The sequence below is a fragment of the Acanthochromis polyacanthus genome, chromosome 18, assembly GCF_021347895.1.
Source record: "Acanthochromis polyacanthus isolate Apoly-LR-REF ecotype Palm Island chromosome 18, KAUST_Apoly_ChrSc, whole genome shotgun sequence".
In the NCBI taxonomy this organism is placed as follows: Eukaryota; Metazoa; Chordata; class Actinopteri; family Pomacentridae; genus Acanthochromis; species Acanthochromis polyacanthus.
The window spans coordinates 473878-494529 of NC_067130.1; the positions used below are offsets into that span (position 1 = coordinate 473878).

The 20652-nt window shown below is 43.4% G+C and overlaps 1 protein-coding gene across 6 annotated transcripts in view; it reads left to right on the forward strand.

Moving 5' to 3' along the window:
* The window catches only part of LOC110961102 (protein unc-13 homolog B), a 119019-nt gene that overhangs the window by 21834 nt on the left and 76533 nt on the right, over positions 1–20652 (forward strand). For all 6 annotated transcript variants that reach the window (XM_051938815.1, XM_051938820.1, XM_051938817.1 and 3 more), the window contains exons 3-8: positions 523–622; positions 2649–2766; positions 4100–4223; positions 5605–5678; positions 5870–5915; positions 8821–9034. In XM_051938815.1, coding sequence (XP_051794775.1) covers positions 523–622; positions 2649–2766; positions 4100–4223; positions 5605–5678; positions 5870–5915; positions 8821–9034 — 676 coding nt within the window. The remainder of the gene's footprint in view (positions 1–522; positions 623–2648; positions 2767–4099; positions 4224–5604; positions 5679–5869; positions 5916–8820; positions 9035–20652) is intronic.

Sequence of the window (20652 nt, forward strand, 5' to 3'; positions counted from 1 at the left end):
GTTTGGTCTGGGATGGTCTGGGATGGTCTGGTTTGGTCTGGAATGGTCTGGAATGGTCTGGTCTGGTTTGGTCTAGAATGGTCTGGTCTGGAATGGTCTAGAATGGTCTGGTCTGGTTTGGTCTGGAATGGTCTGGGATGGTCTGGTTTGGTCTGGGATGGTCTGGTTTGGTCTGGAATGGTCTGGTTTGGTCTGGTCTGGTCTGGTTTGGTCTGGAATGGTCTGGGATGGTCTGGTTTGGTCTGGAATAGTTTTGCTTGACAGTCTGTGGTGGGAGCATGTTTATCTGCTTCACTCTCTGGTTCTCTGATGTCTTTGTCATCCGCATAAAGCTGAAGTAGAACTGTCCTGTATGAGTTCTGATCTGCTGCTCTGATTCTGATTATCTCTGGAATATTCCTGTATCTTCTCCTTTCTCTCCTGTTTATGTAGATTTTCTGTTACAGTTCTGTAGAACACTGCCTCCTTTCCATGTCTGACCTCCTAGAATATAAACTATAGCCTCCCTCTGTCTTTGTTCAGATAAGTTCAACACCTATGTGACGCTGAAGGTGCAGAATGTTAAAAGTACGACCATCACGGTGCGAGGAGACCAGCCCTGCTGGGAACAGGACTTCATGTTGTAAGTTATTCAGCACAAACACATGGTTTACCTGTAAAATCCATCATTTATGAACATCCTTCTGGCTTGGACATGTTGCTGAGTAAAGTTTAAGGTCACTGAGAGCTGTAAAACTGTTCAGTAGAAAATCTTTCAGTTCCTGCTTCTCTAACTGAGCATCACCTTCTAAGAAGATGTTCATCCAACAGCTGCTCTTCATTTCCTCTTCCTAATTCATCGGTTTAATTTCCACTGAAAGGTATCTATGGCGACTAGGAGCCGACACGTCGCTGCATGTGTGTCATTGTTTGTCTTTTGTGAACTCTCTCATTGGAGCGGTGTTTGTTTTTCCAGAGCTTCATCCTCCTGCTGGACGTTAATGATGCTTCAGCTTCATGTAGTCCAACAGAAGACGCAGCTCCAGGAAGATCTAAACACAGAATCAGACATTTTCTAACTCAGAAACTCAGTTTCTGGCTCGTAGCTGATCCAGCTGGACATTTAGATACGCTAAAGTAAAACTATATAATGAAAGATTACAGTGGATGAATTCTTTAGTGTTTGATGTTGACACCAGTTAGTTACATACAGATTCATGCAGCTGCTCATTAAACTAATATTTTAATGTGAAAATGTAAAAACCAGTTGAATTTTTGACATTTTTCGGATAAACTTTTTTTAAATATAGTTCATACGTGTAGTTTGTACTGACGAATATTTGTTATTTTTATTTTGGTGCTTCATTAATTAACAGTAGTTTCAGAATAAAGGAAGAGATGAATGCTTATGGAATCATTCAGGTTAGAGTTGGATGGAAGCGTCCTGACAGAGCAAACTAAAAAAAAAAAAAAACAACTCTTTTCCTCAGTTTCCATGTTTCTTTGCACTTACCCTCTTTGTTTTTACCGGAGTAATCCAACCAGGTATGATGTGAAGCTGCAGAGGTAGAGATAGGTGGATTATGATGGGAGAAGGTTAGTCTAATAATTTACAGTTTTTCTGCTGATCTCTGCCAGCTGTAGTCTTATTTATGTTCATATATAGTGGATTTCAGAGTGGGATCGTTTTTGTCATTTAGCTCTTAGCAAGGAAGTGAAAAATATGTTTCCCAAAACAGATGTTTCTGTGGACAGACTTGGACCAAAATGTGTAAATTTACCAGCTGTATTACTTTATTTAATGAGGCATAGAAATAGAAGGTTCAACATCTGTCTTCATGTGTTTAATGCACTGAATGGTCATCTACAAGAAGAATTATCTGTAATTAATATATTATATTATTTAAATCTCTGTCTCATGCACCTGATCTACCGCGTTATTCTGGAAACGAACACTGAAGCCTCTAATTGAGCTTCATGTGTTTCTGACTTACAGAAACTGGTTTAAAGTAGAAATCAGGACTAAGGTCTTCCTGTACGTTCAGGTGGACGTCTGCAGGTTGGTTCTGGTCAGTCGGGAAACAACATTTACAGCCTGTTAATGTATTTTTAGATAACCACAGATCATAATTAGAAAACAGAATCTAAATATCAACATGAACACATCTCCTGTTAAAATTAGCCACAGCTGGATTGTTGCTCCATCATCTGTTTATTCTGTCAGGTTGTAGGAGGAATGATCTGGACCTTTTATCTGAGCACCTGGACCTCCTCCCCTCACCTCCATCAATTATCTGCTCTCTTTGATTATCCTTTTTCTCATCCTCCTTTGTCTGGCTGTCAATAGTTGCAAACTGCCACAGATGAGAATATGCTAATGCTCGTCATGCGGCTCCTTTTCCATTTTATTGCTGTCATCAAGCTGTTTCTGAGCCTCTGAATAGAATGAATGCAGGATGACAGCTACTGCACCACAAAGACAGGAAGCAGCTTTTGTTTCCAGGCTAGGTAGTATCTGACAGTAATTATGGAGACATGTTTGCTTCATTCGTTGTCATGTTGGAAAGCTGTAAACTCCACAGTTATTGTTTCACTGTTTCATCCTCTGACATTCTCCATCTAATTCATCAGGGATGATTTTTAATGGCATTTCTTAATATTTTCCTCAGTGAGATCAACCGGCTGGACCTCGGCCTCATCGTGGAGGTCTGGAACAAAGGCCTCATCTGGGACACCATGCTGGGGACGGCCTGGATTCCCCTCAAGAGCATCCCTCAGTCATCAGAGGTCAGTATTGATGTTCATTCATCAGTTTTAAATCCATGGTTAGATTTCTCATCAGTCTAGTTCATTAAACAGTTAATTTAAAACAACAAAACGCTCTCCATTAGAAAAATAAGATGGTTACTAATTTATCAGTTTAAATAATAGTTCAGACTCTACAGAAACCCAACAAACCTAAAGATTCCCTCTGAGGAACAACTGACTTCATCCGTCAGAGCCAGACTCGGGGAGATCCTCCATTTATCTCTATGTACAGAACTTTGGCTGAAAGAGCTTTATAAATACATTATTACTATTATTTTCATTATTATTATCATCTGTCTGGACCGGTTTCTGAGAATAAACAGGAGAGGAAAGGACGGCAGAGACAAACAGAACTAGAAACTCTTGGAGGTTGGTGGACTTCAATCTGCAGATCAGGAAAGTGAAACTATGGGGAAGAGAAGGCACAAAGTTCATCCATCCATCCATCCATCCATCCATCCTCTATCCACCACTTTATCCTCACTAGGGTCATGGGGGGTGCTGGAGTCTATCCCAGCTGACTCGGGTGAAGGCAGGGGACACCCTGGACAGGTCACCAGTCTGTCACAGGGCTACATATACAGACACACAATCACACTCACATTCACACCTACGGACAATTTAGAGTAACCAATTAACCTCAGCATGTTTTTGGACTGTGGGAGGAAGCCGGAGTACCCGGAGAAAACCCACGCATGCACAGGGAGAACATGCAAACTCCATGCAGAAAGATCCCAGGCCGGGATTTGAACCGGGATCTTCTTGCTGCAAGGCTACAGTGCTAACCACTGTACCACTGTGCAGCCCACAAAGTTAATGATATTCAGTAATGGCATAAACACATTAAGACTGAACGGATGAAGTAAGGACAATGAGGTGAAACTATAAAAGCAAAGTCAAAAGAAAGGTTTGCAAAAAAGGGATTAATAAATGCAGAAAACAGTGTGATTAAAGAAGCTAGATACATGGCCGTGATTTGGAATATGGAAAAATCAAAATGAGTGTTCAGTTCTGATTCATAATATAATAACACATTTTATTTCTAGGCATCTGTCAGAACACTGAAGGTCACTGTAAAGGTAACAGAGTTAAGACACATTCTAATAAACAATATAAAACTATTATAATGTGTAACCAGAAGAGCCAGAAACAGGACAGGATTCTTTCTTTTGTCTTTCTCCCTTTGAGTTACAGTTTGTTGAACAGACTGTTGGTTTAAAATGGGGCCAATAATGACTAAAACTGTCAGTAACATGAATAAAACCACTTCAAATCTTGGCATAGAGAGATAAATATCCTGTTTGAATTGCAGGAGGGCTCAGGTGAGTGGATTTTCCTGGATGCAGAGGTCCTGATGAAGGAAGACGAGATCTGCGGCACCAAGAACCCGACGCCTCACCGGGTCCTGCTGGATACTCGCTTTGAGCTGCCTTTTGGTGAGACGTCAGTCAGAAAATCCTTCTTCCAGTAGATTTTAGATCGATAAACTGAAGAGTGTTTTCCAGCGCTGTGCCTCAGTGGGTGCATTAGTGGAGTGGACAGCGGTGGTTCTGGTTAGAGCAAATCAAACATCAGTCCATGAGTTTCTAAAAGGCCACTGAGGTTTCCTGGTGAAATGTCAGCGGTCAATTTGTGAGGCGACACTGGAAGAAATGTTCGGCCTGGGGGGATGTAAGAACCTGATGTCATGGTGGAGTCCTCTAGTCTTATGCAAGCAGGAGTAGAAATGAACCGTAAGAGCAGTTAGTCTGCTATATTTATCCTGAATGAAGGACACAGTATGTGAAGACGGATGCTGATATTCTACTAGTGACTACTGGCACCTTTAGATGTTTGTTAGACGTTCTCCTCATTGTTTAAAACCCTCCAGCTGGAGATGATCTGTCCACCAGAGTCCTTAGTGGCAGGTCTTTCTTTATTCTCTTAGTTCTGTAAATATAATTCTGTGTTTCCCAGGGCATCCCAGTGTGGAAACAGGATTCAGAAACCATTAGGAATGCTTGAGGAAGAAGGTGGTATTAACTGTAGGTCCAGTAGCCGTTTATTCACTGTTTCCTGAATCGGTCGCATCATTTAATACATATTCAGTTAAAGCTGCATTTAGAATATTTTTAGGTGCAGAAAACATTAACAGACATGGGGCAGCATCAGCTTTGTGTCTTCAGTGAACTGTGAACAGAAATATAATGTTCTGTCATTTGTCACTTGAATTTGCCAGATTAATATCTAATCACCATCTTTTCAAAATAAAAGTCCCATTCAGAGTTAGCAGGATGAGTTTATTCATGTAAAGAATCTTATTTATTTCCAATGTCTTTAAGATTGGAGGGTAAACTGTCCCTGTATGTGTCTGTAACCTCAGTTTATTCCGAACATTTCCTTTGCCAGACTGTATCTATAGTCGTGAAGCATCAGCTGAAGCAGGAGGGAGTCGTTCTCTTTCTCTGTTTCCAGACCTTTCAGATGACTCTGAGTCATTAAAGCTGTGGGTCGGCGTGTCTTTGAAGCCCTGGCCTTTGTGCTTGTGGCCTTTAATGTGCATCCCTTTAAAAGTGTGACCGGTGAGAGCAGCTGATGTGGAGCAGGATGGTAACGGTGTCTGGAGTGTTTGGATATGGTTGGAGAGGTTGGGAGAATAACAGATAAATAACACATTTATTGTGTCCTACTTTAGGGCCTCCAGCCTGGAATGATCTCCCCTTAGACATTTGTTTTCATTGTCAGACCATTTCCATGTCTTCATTCCCTTGCAGCTCATGAGAAATTAAACATGCATGAATGTATGATGATGGCAGAAACGCGTATGATTGTTTCCAGATATCCCAGATGATGAGGCGCAGTACTGGACAGGAAAGCTGGAGCGCATCAACACCATGGGGATGCACGACGAGGTGACGCCTTTTCATCTATCCTGAATGAAGTCAATAAAATGTTTTCTTATTCCCGTTTAAAGCTTCTTGTTCTAACGACAGTGAAGTGGAACTACTTTTTATCATTAAAACTGATGGAGTCCAACATGTGAGTGGCTCATAAGATGAATTATATAAAATAAGCTGTCTGTTTTTCTCTGTTTTCTCTTCAGGATGACGCTCAGAGTCGCCCTCTTCCATTCGTAGCCTCCCAGTGCTGTGAGTGAGCCTGATGTCCTCCCCTCAGCCTCCAGATGGCGCTAATTCTCCTCCCTGCTTTATTTCTGTTCACTTCTTTGGCCTTTCACGGTTAAAAATGAACAGATGTTGATAGTTTTACATCATATCAGCCTGTTTTCATGTTAAATCTGCTGGGCTCCCTCCACTAGTGCAGCACTTTCACACTTTTCTTTATTTGTTTGCTCAAACCCTGCCTCCTCTTTCTTCCTCTCACTTTAACGTTTTCACCAGGCAACTATTTCGGATGGGCAGACCCACTGAGTATGTAACACGCTTTAATGAATTCTCCCCTGGCCACCCCTCTGCATGTCTTAATGTCCCTCATCCCCCAACAACATGGAGTCTATGGACCTCCCTGCATTTAATGGCATTATTTCACAATAACACCTGATTTTCCTCAGTTTTTCTTTATTCCCTTCTGGCCTTTTTACTTCCTGTCATGTTCTTCCTGTTTCCTTCCTCTGTGCTGATGTCAGATGCTTTAAAAATAAACACATCTAGTTATTCTTTGCATTTATCAGTTTAGCACACATTCTGGGAAAAAAGGCAGGAGAACTCATGAATTAGGGTTAAGGTTATTCTCACTCTTAAACAGTCCACCATGCGCTGATGTAGGAAAGACTGAAGTCAGTCATAAACTGAGCTCTATAAATGTTGAACAGGATCGATAAACCACAGATAAATAGTCCTTAAAGTCTGATAAACAATAGGAGCCTTGGTTATAAACTGCAGTTCCATCACAGAGAAGACAGGTGGCAGTCTTTGCTGAAGAATATTTCTGTCCCTTTACTGGGAGATATCAGTGGAATCAGTTCATCATTAACCTCTCATGTTATCGATAAAAGATGAACCTCAGATCAACCGTCTCCTCCAGCCTCAATGGTTCACTGGAATAGTTTCCTAAGAATCACCAAGGTCACTTTCAACAAATATTTATTCCAGTATTCTGTCAGAAAAGCTAAATCCAGTTACTTATTTATGCAGATCTGCAGATTCATCTCCAGGATGATCCAGATAAAGAGTCTTCCATTTAGCAGCAGAGCTTCCATGTCTAGTGACTGCAGAGCTCTGATTTTAGTTCTGTAATGACCAAAGCAATGTCTGACCGTTTGTTTTCCTGACCTGAATATTCACCAGCCATGGAAGGTTTGTTTATATGATGCAGTAAAAGATGAATGTTAATATTTTGTCTTTGTGCTGTAAATCAGCGATAGTGTCCATCTGCTGCAACTTAAATGATCTGATCTACAAGGACCAATGAAATGCTACAGACTGCCAACAGAAGACGAACAAAGTCTCTGAAAAGTGGAGCTGATGCCGAGAGGGAACTAAAAACCTGTTCTCTCTTGAGTAGTCATCAGTGGAGTGATCATCTGGCTGCAAAAAGAAATCAAACTACGGATCTGATGACCCAGTAAACATTTCCTGATGAAATCTCTGGTGTCAGTCGCTGCTTCATGCTAAATACAGCATGATGTTCATTTAGTAAATTATGGTCCTGTTAAAGTAGACTCATAAAACAGGATATGTTTCAGGGCTGCCTTAGGAAGGCAGGAACCAGAAGTTCCAGACAGCTTTAGGTTGATAGTCTCAGCTGGTTCAGGATTGGTTGGTTGGTAGTCCGTTAACCAATGGGAGGCCACAGTGATTCTATCCACCTGTTCTATACGGTCTCTGCTAATGCAGGTAGACTCAGCATGACCCTTACTGTTAATAGTAAACTATTTATTTAACGGAGCTTATCTCTGTCCGAAACCCAAACAGGGAGTTAAGATCCTCTAAGCAGCTGTTTGTGGAAGTCCCAAGAGTCAGGTATAAACACTGGGGGGATCGAGGCTTTTCAGTTGCTGGGCCAAGACTTTGGAACAAACTGCCCCCTGACATTCACACCATCACTGACTTTGGCTTGTTTAAATCACGGTTAAAAACATATTTTTTCAGACTGGCTTTTAATACACAGTAATGTGGTGACATTTTATTTTATTCTGTTTTATCTTATTTTATCTGGTTTTATTTTCCTGATATGCTCTGCTGTTTCTCTCTTTTAATCTGCTTTTATTTCTTATTTTAATGTTTGTTTTTAACTGGAAAGCACTTTGGTCACCATGAGTGTTGTAAAGTGCTCTATAAATAAATTTTTGATTGAATAGTAGCAGATAATACACTGCAGTTCTCTGTAGATGAGAGATTCTGCAGGAAAGGCTTCACTTGGACTGAATCCCTGCAGTCATCTGAGGGCAGATCAGTCAATAAATTCTCAACCTGTGATTTGAGAAGAGCTGCAGCAGAGTATAGTGGCTTTATGTGTCCTGCCACTGAGCTTACATGGATGAAAACACCTGCAGATAGTAACCCGTTACAGTTCTACACACCACCCTGGGAGTATTTCTGATTTCTGCAGCTTTTCTTTGTTCCAGTGCATCTTTTCCAGAATGTCCTTTGATTTCTGCAGTTATTTAGATAAATAACTTATGGAGATTAAAAACAAACTCATATTCTGCAGATTTGTGTTTCTGTGTGTTCAGGTCCTGCATCTCTGCTCTGTTCAAACTAAGACTCTATTAAGTGTATATTCTACACTTTGCCCTTTGGCCTGTGCACTGCAGGTGCACGTGAAGACAAACGCACAGTCTCTGTCCGGTGACCTATACTGCCCTGCATTTGTCGTAGCATTGTTAAAGAAACACCTACAGTCTTTTAAAACGGCCTAGTTCATTTACTTCCTCGGGTAAAGAAAATTCAAACTAGGATACGTCCTCTCCTCTTTCGTTAATAATAAGCAAGGATTTTTATAAAATTCTTGCTGTCATATAAAACCTTAACACCACTTTCTTCTTCCATTGTGTGAGGAGAGATGGTTTATTGAGCCTGTGGTGTGTTCCAGCTCTGGACGACCAGGACAGCGCTGTCGAGGACCGGGACAGCGACTACCGCAGTGAGACCAGCAACAGTTTACCTCCACGATATCATACGACCGCTCAGCCCAACTCGTCCCTGCACCAGTACCCCATGGGGCCTCGGTGTCAGCAGCACCAGGACGGCTTCAGGGACTCGGACCACAGCTTTGAGCTGGACTGCAGGGACCAGAGAGGAACCAGGTAGATCCAGAGTCATACTTTCACTTTATCAGTCACTCATATTCTCACTTCCTCACATTGAAGCAGCCTGAAAGTGATGTAGTCCCACTGCAACAGCCACATCTCACTTGGTGCTTTCAATCAAACGGCTTTGATTGTCAGATGTTTTTACGCACAAATGGGAAGATTTGAAGAAAATATGATGCAGCTAAAATGGTTTCTGATGGCTAAAAAATGACCAGAGTTAACCCTAAACCTCACAGTGCATTAAAACAGAACTCTCCGTTTATTCAATTTTCTCCTCAGTTAAGTTCAGAAAGAAGAGCAAATTTACTGAAACTCATGTATTCAGCTGTTTGTTCAATAACTGTTATTTTCACATTTTAAAATGCATATATAGTGACAGATTAGATTACCATTAATTTCAGTTTTATATAGAAGGAAGTGGCTAATTTAAAAATCTTCTTAATTTATGTTCTGAAGAACAGTTTATCTGACCAAGGGTTCTTATTTTAGAAGCTCTGTTGCTCAGATATCAGGTCTCATTACTGTGGTGGTCCTCTTGTTGAGATGTATGTGAATATATGCATCGTTATTATTATTTGCATTCAATAGTTAGACTATAGTAGGGAGGAGCCCGCGACAAAAACAACACATTTCTATTATTATTGTGACTACACCATATTTGCTCCATAAGAATTTATTCTCATGCATGTGTCCTAGAATTCATGCACACCAATGAGACTGCCTGTGTGGACTGATAGGGAGCTGATCCGGATAATTCTACATCAGAAAAAAAATGGGATTACGGCCAGGAAAAGCTCATTGTTCATGTTTTCTTTGTCTTGTTGGTTAAATTCCTGGTAGTTTAAACCAAATCAAACACCTCTAGAGGGATCTGGTCAGCAACAGTCACTCTCCTTTCTCTGATGATTAAAAACTCCTTCACCATATGGTGGTGATTTAGCGTTTCTCATGAACTCTAAGCTCAGTGTAGAAGTGCTGAGAAGTGTGACTGTTGCTCTGGGGATTTACAAAGATCCAAATTCATCCCACACCAGCATTCAGTCTTATAACCCGTTTCACTGACATGTGTAAGGTATATTTTAGGTTTTAAGAGCAGCTTATCTCTGTTAATCTGTCTGCAAATCTTGAAGCTCACCATTAACTGCTTCATTTTTACTTATAATCTCTCTTAAGAATGTTGTAATGCTTTGACATTAGTGAGCTAAAATGCTAATTATTTCTTTACATTTGCATTAAACTGTGCATGTTTTAATTCCTCCTTTTTTTGTACTGTTTAACTTCTTTTATTGTTTGCATTTTTTCTTTTTATTTGCCTTTTTTCTCTGTCCCAATATCCATTCCCACCCCTTGTTTAAATCTATTCTTTAACCTGAAAAAGATCTTTAAATCAGAAAGGAAGAGTCAGAATTATACCTGTCGATTCTGGCATGGGGGTTGAAGATTGGGAGAACAAATACAAACAGCCGAACAAGCCTCAGCTGAGCGACTTCTTAGACGATGAGGAGGACAGCGTTATCTTTCGGATGGGCAGACCGTACCCTGAGCCATCGCACCCACCTATCCATCAAAACACCAAACCCAGTGGCTTCCTGCCTCCTCCCTACCCTGAAGGCTACGACACCATCGATCGACGGAGGAAGAAAAAGATCACGGGCCCAGCGGTGTTTCTCAGCTCAGAGGCAGACAGGTACAGAGAGGAGGCTTTTCCCTCCGACCTCGCCGTCCTCCGTGAGAAGAGAGGAGAGCTGTTTATGCGGCAGGTAGCAGAAATGCAGGAGGAGGAGGAACGCATGACGTCCTGCCTCCGGCCCTACAAAAATGGACTTCTCTACAAGACCAGGATGTGGGCGAAAAATGAGCTAGACAACACTTTGGAGAACTACGTGGCATACAAAAAAGAGCAAGATGCTAGAATGAGGGCACGCTTTGATTTTGAATTCGACAGTGTCCAGGATCCACACTATCCCCAGGCAGCAGAGGAGAATATGGATGACAGTGGCTTTATGGGTGAGGACGTTCACTCTGAAAACACAAGGCATTACAAAGACAGGTATTCATTCTCTTATGAGGTCCACGGAGAAAGTTCTCAGGGCCTTCGAGAGAAAAAGTGTGGAAAATCTAAAAGTGGAGGATGGGTTTCAGAGGCGATGCTCTCTCCAGTAGAAGAACCCAGTGATGAATATGTAGATCCGATGGATGAGCTTCAATGCCTCGTTGAAACAGTTTCTGAATACCTCGCTGAAAAAGAGGAGGAAATTAGCAAGTACGGTTCACTTCCTAAATCCAGCAAGTCTAGACTATCTTCTCAGGGCAGCATTAGAACCGATTCTTTTGGAGAGGAACAAAATAGTTCATCAAAGGATCCCAGAGGAGAATCTCAGTCACATCCTCCTTCTGATCAGGGTATTTCAGGAGTCAAAAATGCCATGAGCTCACTGTTTAGTTCTTTCACAGACAAAGTCGGAGGCCCTAAACCACCCACCCCATCTCCCCAAGCACCATCTACACAACCCTCACAGTCAGGACTCACAAAACTGTTCTCCTTTATTCCAAAGTCAAACACCACAGCTCCAGTAGCTGTTGTATCTCCTGTGGAATCTTCTCCTGAAAACTCTTTCAGTTCTTTGCCTTCTCAGCCACCACATGATGCCAAAATGCAAAGTCATTATCAAGAAATGAAAACTCCCTCAAGGAGTCAGACTCAAACCAGTACGAAAGAACACGGACCTGAGTTTGGAAGCAAACCTGAAAGTGCACCAGGAAGCTCGGTTTTGGGAAAATTGAATCCTTTAAAACTTTTTTCTGGAGACAGTGGGAGCTCAGCTGAAAACAAACTGGCATCAGAGCCCACATATTCTCACGAACATACACAATGGGATGGCAAATGTGCTCGCCAAGATAAACAGCCAATAACAGCAGAAGGATTTAGAAAATCTGAAAACTTAAGAAGTTCATCCCAAGAGAAATATATGGGACAGAATCAGGCTGAAAATTTCCATGAGAGACAAAAACCACCAATTTATAAACAAGAAAATGTGCCTTTTGCAGCGCCAGAGAAGTCAACTGGACAAACACAATCTGCAAACACTGGATTCTTCAGCCCTTTTAGGAAGTCATTAAGTTCGTTGATCACTCCTGCTGCTCCCGTTCCTCCTCAGGGACCTCCTCCTGTGGCAGTTTATCCAGTATTTAGAACCACAGAGGAGCCCCAACCTCAGAAACCAACAGAAGACCCATCATTGAGCAGTAAAATTAAACTACCGTTCACCTCTTCTGAAAATGTCTCCGCTCAGCAGCGTCCCAAAGCAGAGGGAGGAATGCTCTCTGGTTTTTTGAAGTTTGCTTCTAGTGAAGACGTTAGTGCCTCCACAAAAACACAGAATCCTCAGCAAGCATCGTCGTCAGCCTCCACCGCCTTCACTCAGAATCCTGCAGTGCCCCAAGAAAACCCTGAGAAAGGATGGTTCTCTAGCATATTTACCCCTGCCTCTGCTCCCTCTGAGTCCAACCAGAATATTATCAGTAATCAGCAGCTTCAGGGCTCACACGTCCAACATCCAGCAAATCAAAGACCAACAGCAGCTTCTCATGGAACGCAGCATCAAAGTCCCAATCAGCCTGACTCTCAGAGTTTTCTGACAGGCTTATTCAAAGGGAGCTCAGCTGATGACATCTCTAATCAGCCCAAACAAGGAGGACTTCTATCCGGACTTCTTAAATTTGGCTCTACCAGTGACCTGTCGGGCAGTTATCCACAGCAGGTTCCTCATAACAATCAGCCACCCAGGAGCAATAATCAGTCGCAATTTCCTCATCACCCTCCCCAACAACAGAGTTCTCCAGCTCCACAGGGAGGCCTTCTCTCAGGAATATTGAAATTTTCATCAACAGAAAACATACAACAAAATGTCCAACCTCCAGAGGCTGAAAGGCAGAGGAACATCCCTGCCAGTTCTTCACGACAGCAACAGACTTCAAATGAAACACAGCCTCAGCAAAAAGGGCTGCTGTCTGGTTTGCTTAAATTTGGATCCTCTGAGAGTACTTCAAGCAGTCAAGTTCACCCACAAAGCAGTGCTCAGTTTAATCAACCAGGTTTTAACCCACAGAATACCCAAGATCCCAATCGAGGCCCACAGTTCAGGGACAGATCCCTGAGTCGGCAAGTAGTCCAGCAGGACACGAGTAAACCAGGCTTTACTCGACAACAAACGGTTCCACTTCGGCAGCCACCATCTCAACAAGGCAGCCTTTTGTCTGGTCTTTTTAAATTTTCTTCAGCAGACAACATAAACACACAAAATCAACGACCAACAACTCAGTATCATGGAATTACCCCAAGTAAATCCAGCCATGAGCAAAAAACGCCAAATAATATCCCCGCTTCCAACCAGAACCAACCAGAAAATAGCTCAACACAGAAATCAGCTCAAGCTAGTGGTCTTTTTGGACTATTCAAATCCTCCTCAGAAAATGTGACTCGCCAGCAGCATCCTGAAAACGTCCAAGAGATTCAACAGCAGATCAAAGTGCCGTGTAGCCAGCCTGGTCATCCACAGACGGAGACATCAGGTCAATCTGGGGTGCTCTCTGGGTTGTTTAACAAGTTAACAAAACCACCTGAAAACATTGAAACCACCCCTCAGACATCAACAGGACAATCACCACAACAGAGGGCCGGTATTTCTACAGTCCCAATGAAAACCCCACTACAGAAACAATCACATACTAATGTAACACAGCAATCATCACTAGAACATGTGGAGAGAGAGAAGACAACTCCACGGACTGCCCAGCACGGGTTTCTGTCTGGATTGTTTAGCAAAAATGTAGCTGAGGAATCTTGCAGTAAACAAACAGACATGCAAAGTCAAATTCCAGTACAGCAGATGTCCTCATCTAAAGACTTTGATCCAGCCATGTTGAAAAGTTCCACCTCAGACTTTGGAAGGGAAAGCCAGCGGAGAGTTGTACCAGGACACAGCAGACATGCTTTAATCAGTGCTCCTGTTTCAATTGATACTGAGAGTTTAGACTTACGAACATCAGCTACCTTTGCTAGATCTTTGCAGAGTCAGGCAACGTACTCCTCCATTAGCACCGGGAACTTATCTCAGTTATACTACTCCAGTTCACGCCCATCTGCTCAACCAATGGCTTATAGTACAGGAAATATTCACTCCCTTCTACAAAGCCACTCAACATCTTCAGTGGTGAACATGCGCCCATATAGTGGTGGAAGCATTCCTTCTCTGTATGAAGCTACAGGTCAAAACCTTTACAAAGGCCAGTCATCTCCATTTCAAATAAGTCCCTCTTATGATGAAAACCAGTGGATTCGTGAAAGTGCTCTATGGCAGCAGTTCCAGAACGAGTCCCTGAATTATCAGCTCCAGGGAGAAGGTCAAAGGTATGGACAGAGCTGTGAAGGGTCATCATTACCACCTTCTGCTCTTCACTGCAGCTCCCCAAATATAAATCAGCTAATTAACTCCTCACACTGGCAAGGTGTTTGCCACCAGGACCAACTCGAACTATATCAGGTTGAAGGACACAGGAATCCTGATCCGTATCCCAAGAGGAAATTATGGAACAGTTATGAAGACTTGGGAAGCGTAGCGTATTCACCCAGTGAGGAAGGCGTGCTGAACTTGACTACTAAACCGAGTAATGCAAAGTTTGGAAAATGGCATTCATTTAATGATGGCAGCACTTACAGCTTGAATGGTGTTTCATATCATGAAGGCTATTATGAGGAGACTGCACCAAGCTTATCTTATTCAGCTAACTGGCAATATGGACCAAATACTGCAGAACAGCAACAACAGTTTTATGCTGGAGGCATGACGCATCAGAGTCAGTTTCATTTGAACAGACCAGTAGATTCAAACTATCCTCCAAGTACTGAGATGGATGACTCCATGTACCTGGAAGACACTGAATGGTATCAGCAGTGGCTCATGCTTCTAGAGCAAGGAATGTGGTGGCCAGCAGAAGATGGTGACTGTGGCTACTTTGTTTACACAGATCATGAGTACATCTATGCTTTGCTTACCGATGCCGCTGGTGAATACGTTTATGCCTGTGCCCCTGAAGGCGAATCCTGGGGAGGTACGCAGAAATTTGATGGCTTACCCAGTGCTTGGCTGCACAATGAAATGGTTTTAGTCTGTGGCTTTAAAATTCCACTTTACAATGAGGATGAGCTTCTTTGGCTTCCTGGTCAAGATCACAGTGATTCTCAACTTCTTAATGCCCCACTAGATTTGTCTGCTGCCTACAGAAAAGGAAATCAGATTATGAATTTAAATCTTGAGCAGTTCTCTCAAATGTTTGAAAATTCATTTCTGTCACAAGGACAGCAAGAAATGGATTTCACATCTTACAGATTAAACAAAGTCAGGATGGATCCTGGACAACCTAGTTACATCTATGATGATGTCCTTGACCTTTCATGTCGTAAAAAAGATCACACTGGTCCTTATTGGAACATCCACGAAATGAAGACATTTCTTGCCCAGAAGGTTGCTGTTTCCTTGAATTCTTCTCCTACTGCAAATTCAAATCAACAGCTAATTTCTAACTGTTACCAACCTACTCAACGGCGTCGTTCTTCTACCGCCGTTACAGTAAAACATGTAGATGATGTATCAGAGGATGAATGGAGGAAAAGAGTGTCTCCAGGAGAAGAACAACCTAATCGTCAAGTGAAAAAAATTTCTTCCCTCATTTCCTCATTTGTCGGCAAAACATCACAGGTGGACTTAACCAAAACTAGCACATCCCCCTCTGAGCAAGCCTCTCAGTCTAAGAACATTCTTTCATCTGGTTTCCAAAGTCTGAAGTCCAAGATTATCAAAGAAGAATCTTCTGCTGTTGTGACCCAGCCAGAAATTGTTAAGCAACAAATCCAAAGGCCAGCCGCTGCACAGGGAAGAATTTTGCCCACAATACCAACAACAGCTCCAATAACTCAACCGTCAACAGAATCACATCCAGCTTCACAGAAACCTAGACTGTCACGTCAAAGTACCATGGTCCAACAAGCTGCTCCACCAGCACAGCCCAGTGCGCCCTTAGCGTCCAAAGAATCTGTTAGTAAACCTGCACAACCTGGACACCTTGCAGCTAAGTCAGTGGATATACCTGTGGAGAAGCCTCCTGAACAACCAGGCTTTATGAATTTTCTAAAATCTGCAGTAGGAATGGAGGAACCCAAACCTGATCCCCAGAATATCTCTCAGACATCTACCAATCAGCAGAGTAAAACTGGCAGCACTGCTTCCTTACCAGGTAGCACCAGCGCTAATAAAGAGGCTGCAGGAGTGTCAAATATCTTTGGATCAATTAGCAGCCTGTTCAGTGCTGAGTCCTCTCCACCACAAAAACAGCAAATGAAATCTAGTGTTACAGAGGGCTCACTGACATCAGCATCTAGATCTCAGAGCATACAGAGACAAGAAACCATGGACAAAAGTGGCACTCCTCAGTCTGCACAGAGTCAACCCCTAAACAAAATTACAAACCAAGTGCCTTCTACCAATCTGTCCACAGCCCCTTCAGCTAACCAGTCAACATCTCTGCCACCTGCAGGACAGCAGAAGCAAGAAGCATCAAGTAAACCATCCGGTGGATTGTTTGGATTTTCAATTGGAGAAATGCTTGCTGGATCGGCAGCACCGACCCAATCCGAACCCACACCTCAAACATCTACATCAGCCACGGCTCCTCAAGAAGAATCACTTGGTAAAAGTATACTTTCAATGTTTTCGGGGCCAAGTCCTCAGCAGGCTGTACCTAAAACAGGGCCCTTACCTCAAACAAATTCCCCAAATGCGGCTCCTCAACCCCCTCAGCAAGAAACACTTGGTAAAAGTTTGTTATCAATGTTTGGAGGATCAAGTCCTGCTCCACCTCCAAGCCAAACTAAACCTACTGCTGAAGCACCTCAACAGAGAACAGTTCCTCCAAAAGACCCTCCAGCTACAGGATTCCTTTCAATGTTTGGTGGTCCCAGCACCCAACAGTCTCAAGCCCAGCCAGTATCTCTTCTTGGGGGAATTCTGCCTGGACAATCAAATTCATCTGAGAGCCCAATGAAGGGATTGTTTTCAGTATTTACTGATCCTAGTCGTCCTCAACCTCAGCCACCAACCATGCAGTCCCAACTAAGAGGTGCTCAGTCACAGACTCCATTACAAAGAGGACCTCGAACACAGTCTAAACCACCAGAACAGTCTCAGCCGCAAGAACCAACAGCTGCTTCAGTTCTTGGAGGTCTTTTCGGTAATTTGTCTGCTACTAATGAAAGTCCAAGAAAATCTTTGTTTTCCATGTTTGGTGGCCCCAGTACTCCTCAAACACCAAGTGGAGGTGGAAATACAAATATGTCTTCTGCACCTGGGACTGCAGCACCTAATTCACCTGCCAGCAGTATACGTTCCGTTTCAACTGATGTTCCATCCACACAGCAGACTTCCAGTCCATCTTCTGCTGTTGTTACTGCTTCAAAAGAGCCACAAACTACTCATTTACAAGAAAGCTCTTCTGAAATGTCATCTGTGTCCAGTAGCCATGTCCCAGAGGCAGCAGTTACCAGCAAAAAATCAAGTGAACCCTCAGAGAGCAAAACTCATACTAACTCTGGTACACTGCAAACTAGCCTATCCACTGATACTATGGTAGAGACTACAGCTGCTTCACAAGAGGGTGGCACAGTTGAAGGCACTGATATGGCATCCAAGGTACCAAATTCAGAAAGTACTGCTGTGAATAAGGAAGCAAACACAGAAAGTACACCCCAGGATTCTGCTCCTCCTAAAGAACCACCAGCTTCTGGTTTGTTATCTATGATCACTGGATCAGCAGCTCCATCTGCAGCTGGATTACTTTCAGACAGTCCAGGTAAAGGTTTGCTTTCTTTGTTTTCTGCACCTAGCACAGAGCCTACGACTAACCAGACAGGTCCATCAGCTACAGGGTCTGTACCTGAACCTTCAGCGCCCAAGGAACCTCCAGGGAAAGGTTTGTTTTCTGTGTTTGGAGGTTCTATCCCTCAGCCCGCTTCACAACCTGGAAGTTCACTGTTAGGGTCAGTGTTTGGAGGGTCTTCACCTCAAACACCATCTTCTCAAACAGGAGGATCCTTACTTGGTGGTTTATTTGTAGGGTCTGCTCCTCAGAGTGCTCCTCAAGTTGGCTCCACTAAGCCTGGAGGATCCGCTCCTCTATCCTCAGGACCTCAGGCAGGACCATCGCTACTCGGAGGCTTATTTGGTGGAGCTGCTCCCCAGGCAGCTGGATCTCAGACTGCAGGGTCTATTTTGGGTGGACTTTTCGGAGGATCAGCAGCCTCATCTACAGCACCTCAGAGTAGTGGGTCCTTCAGTGGATTATTTGGTGGGACTGCGCCCCAAACCTCCACAAACCAAAATAACAGCTCTATATTAGGGGGAATTTTGGGGGGATCACCTTCTCAAACCGCTACTGCACAGACTGGTTCATCTCTTCTCGGTGGCATTTTACCTGGAGCTTCAGTTACCAATGAAATTCCTGGTAAAAGTTTGTTTTCAATGCTTGGAGGATCTGCTTCAGCTGCAACACCAACATCAACATCTAATGATGACAAGAAAGCAACCATCCCAGCTCTTACCGACACTACATCGGGTGTAACTGTTCTACCAAAACCCACTGAGGACTCTAAATCTGCTCCAGCTGGTGCTCAAGTGGAAGTAAATGATGCTGCTTCCAGAAGCAACGAGGTGGTGGAAACACCAAAGCAACCTGACGGTTCAGTTCAGTGTCCTGAGGCAAGCTTGTCCAAAACTGACAGCAGTGTTCCTGATGAGGTTAGTCACCAGGATACCGACAAATCAGCTGCTTTAACTGATAATATCCAGTCTAAAGAATCAGAAATATCTGCATCAGCACAACAACCTGCAAAACCAGAGCTGATTGGTCAGCTGAGCCAAGAAACAGCCACCACTACCACAACAGAACCACCTAAAGTAGAGGAGGAAGCTCCATCCACTCAGTCTGTGAGTCCTGCAGTCCAACCAGAACAGAAGCCTCCAGAGATAAATAAATCTACGAGTGATGCAGCAGCAGATGTAGTTACAGGCTTTGTGTCTTCCCTTTTCAAACCATCACCTGCTCCCACTGAAGGTTCTCAGCAAAAGAACTCACTGTTTGGACTTGGTGGACCAGCACCCCAAGCTGCTCCCGGTCAGCCTGGAGCTTCACTACTAGGTGGTATTTTTGGAGGGTCCAGTGCACAGACATCTCCTCAGGCAGCAGGATCCTTACTGGGAGGTTTATTTAAAGGGCCTGCTCCTCAGTCTGGTCCTCAAACCACAGCCCCCACACCTGGAGGGTCAATATTAGGGGGCATGTTTGGAGGAGGATCTGCTCCCAAGCCTGCAGGTCCTCAGGGTGCTGGATCTTTACTGGGTGGGGTGTTTGGAGGAGCTGGAGCTACACCACAGCCTGGTGGTTCTCTGCTTGGAGGAATGTTTGGAGGAGCCGCTGCAGGATCACAGGCTGGATCATCACTGCTTGGGGGCATCGGTGGGTCTTTATTTGGGGGTATGGGACAACCACCTAAGCCATCTGATTCAGTGCCAGCTCAACCCAGACCAGCACCAGGTACTCCACAGTCACAGATTAAGAATGAGAAACTGTCACAGAAAGTACCTCCATCAGGGACAAATAAAACCGTGGACTCAGCTTCACCAGATATCCAGCAAGGGAAATCTGGCTCTGCCACAGCATCTGAAGGAGCTTCTCCAAAACCTCCTGCTGACACCGAAAAGGAGAAGTCAGGTTTTGGAGAGGTGATACATGAGAAGCCCATGGTCATTAAAGGAGACCCTGAGAGTAAAGAAAATGACAAATCAGCCCTACCTGACACCAAAGCTTCCCCAGCTGACCCTGTTCTAAACAATGCTGAGCATCAAGAAGGGAAATGGTCAGATCCGGCAACAAGTGATCAAACACATACTGTACAAAACCTTGCAACATCTGATGCCCAAAAAACTGAAGCGGTAGGTTCCACAGATGATGTAGCAAACCCCCAGATTTGCATCTCCACTCCTGAAGTAGATCCTTCAGCATCCCTGACCCCAAAGGACACGGAGAGGCTTGTAGAAACACACCCCTCTGCAGGTCCTACCTCTGGAGTGCAGCTGGACAACCAGTCCAAGAAGGATCTATTGAATGCAAAAAGGCTAGTAAAAGCACAATAAATGGCTTCTCCCCTAACCATTTATGATGCGTTGACAGTTTGGAAGAAATGCATTTCCTGTCCAGTCCTGCAGTCCATTCTCACTAGTTCATGTCTGTGTGTGGTTGTGTGTTGTATGTTGTGTGTAGAAACTCTGTGTCATTAGTCATTTCATTAGTCATGTCAAAACAGAATTCCAAAACAAAATTTACGTTTAAACATGGCCATGGCTCCAAGTCCTTCATTAAAAGAGAGATCACCGTTCACCTTAATCACATGATGTTCTAATTATAGTTTTTATAGTTCTCCAGTTAGAAATCAGCAGGGATAATAAATTAACATCTCAACTGCTGTTTTTAATCAATTCATTTACATCTTAGACAGATTTAAA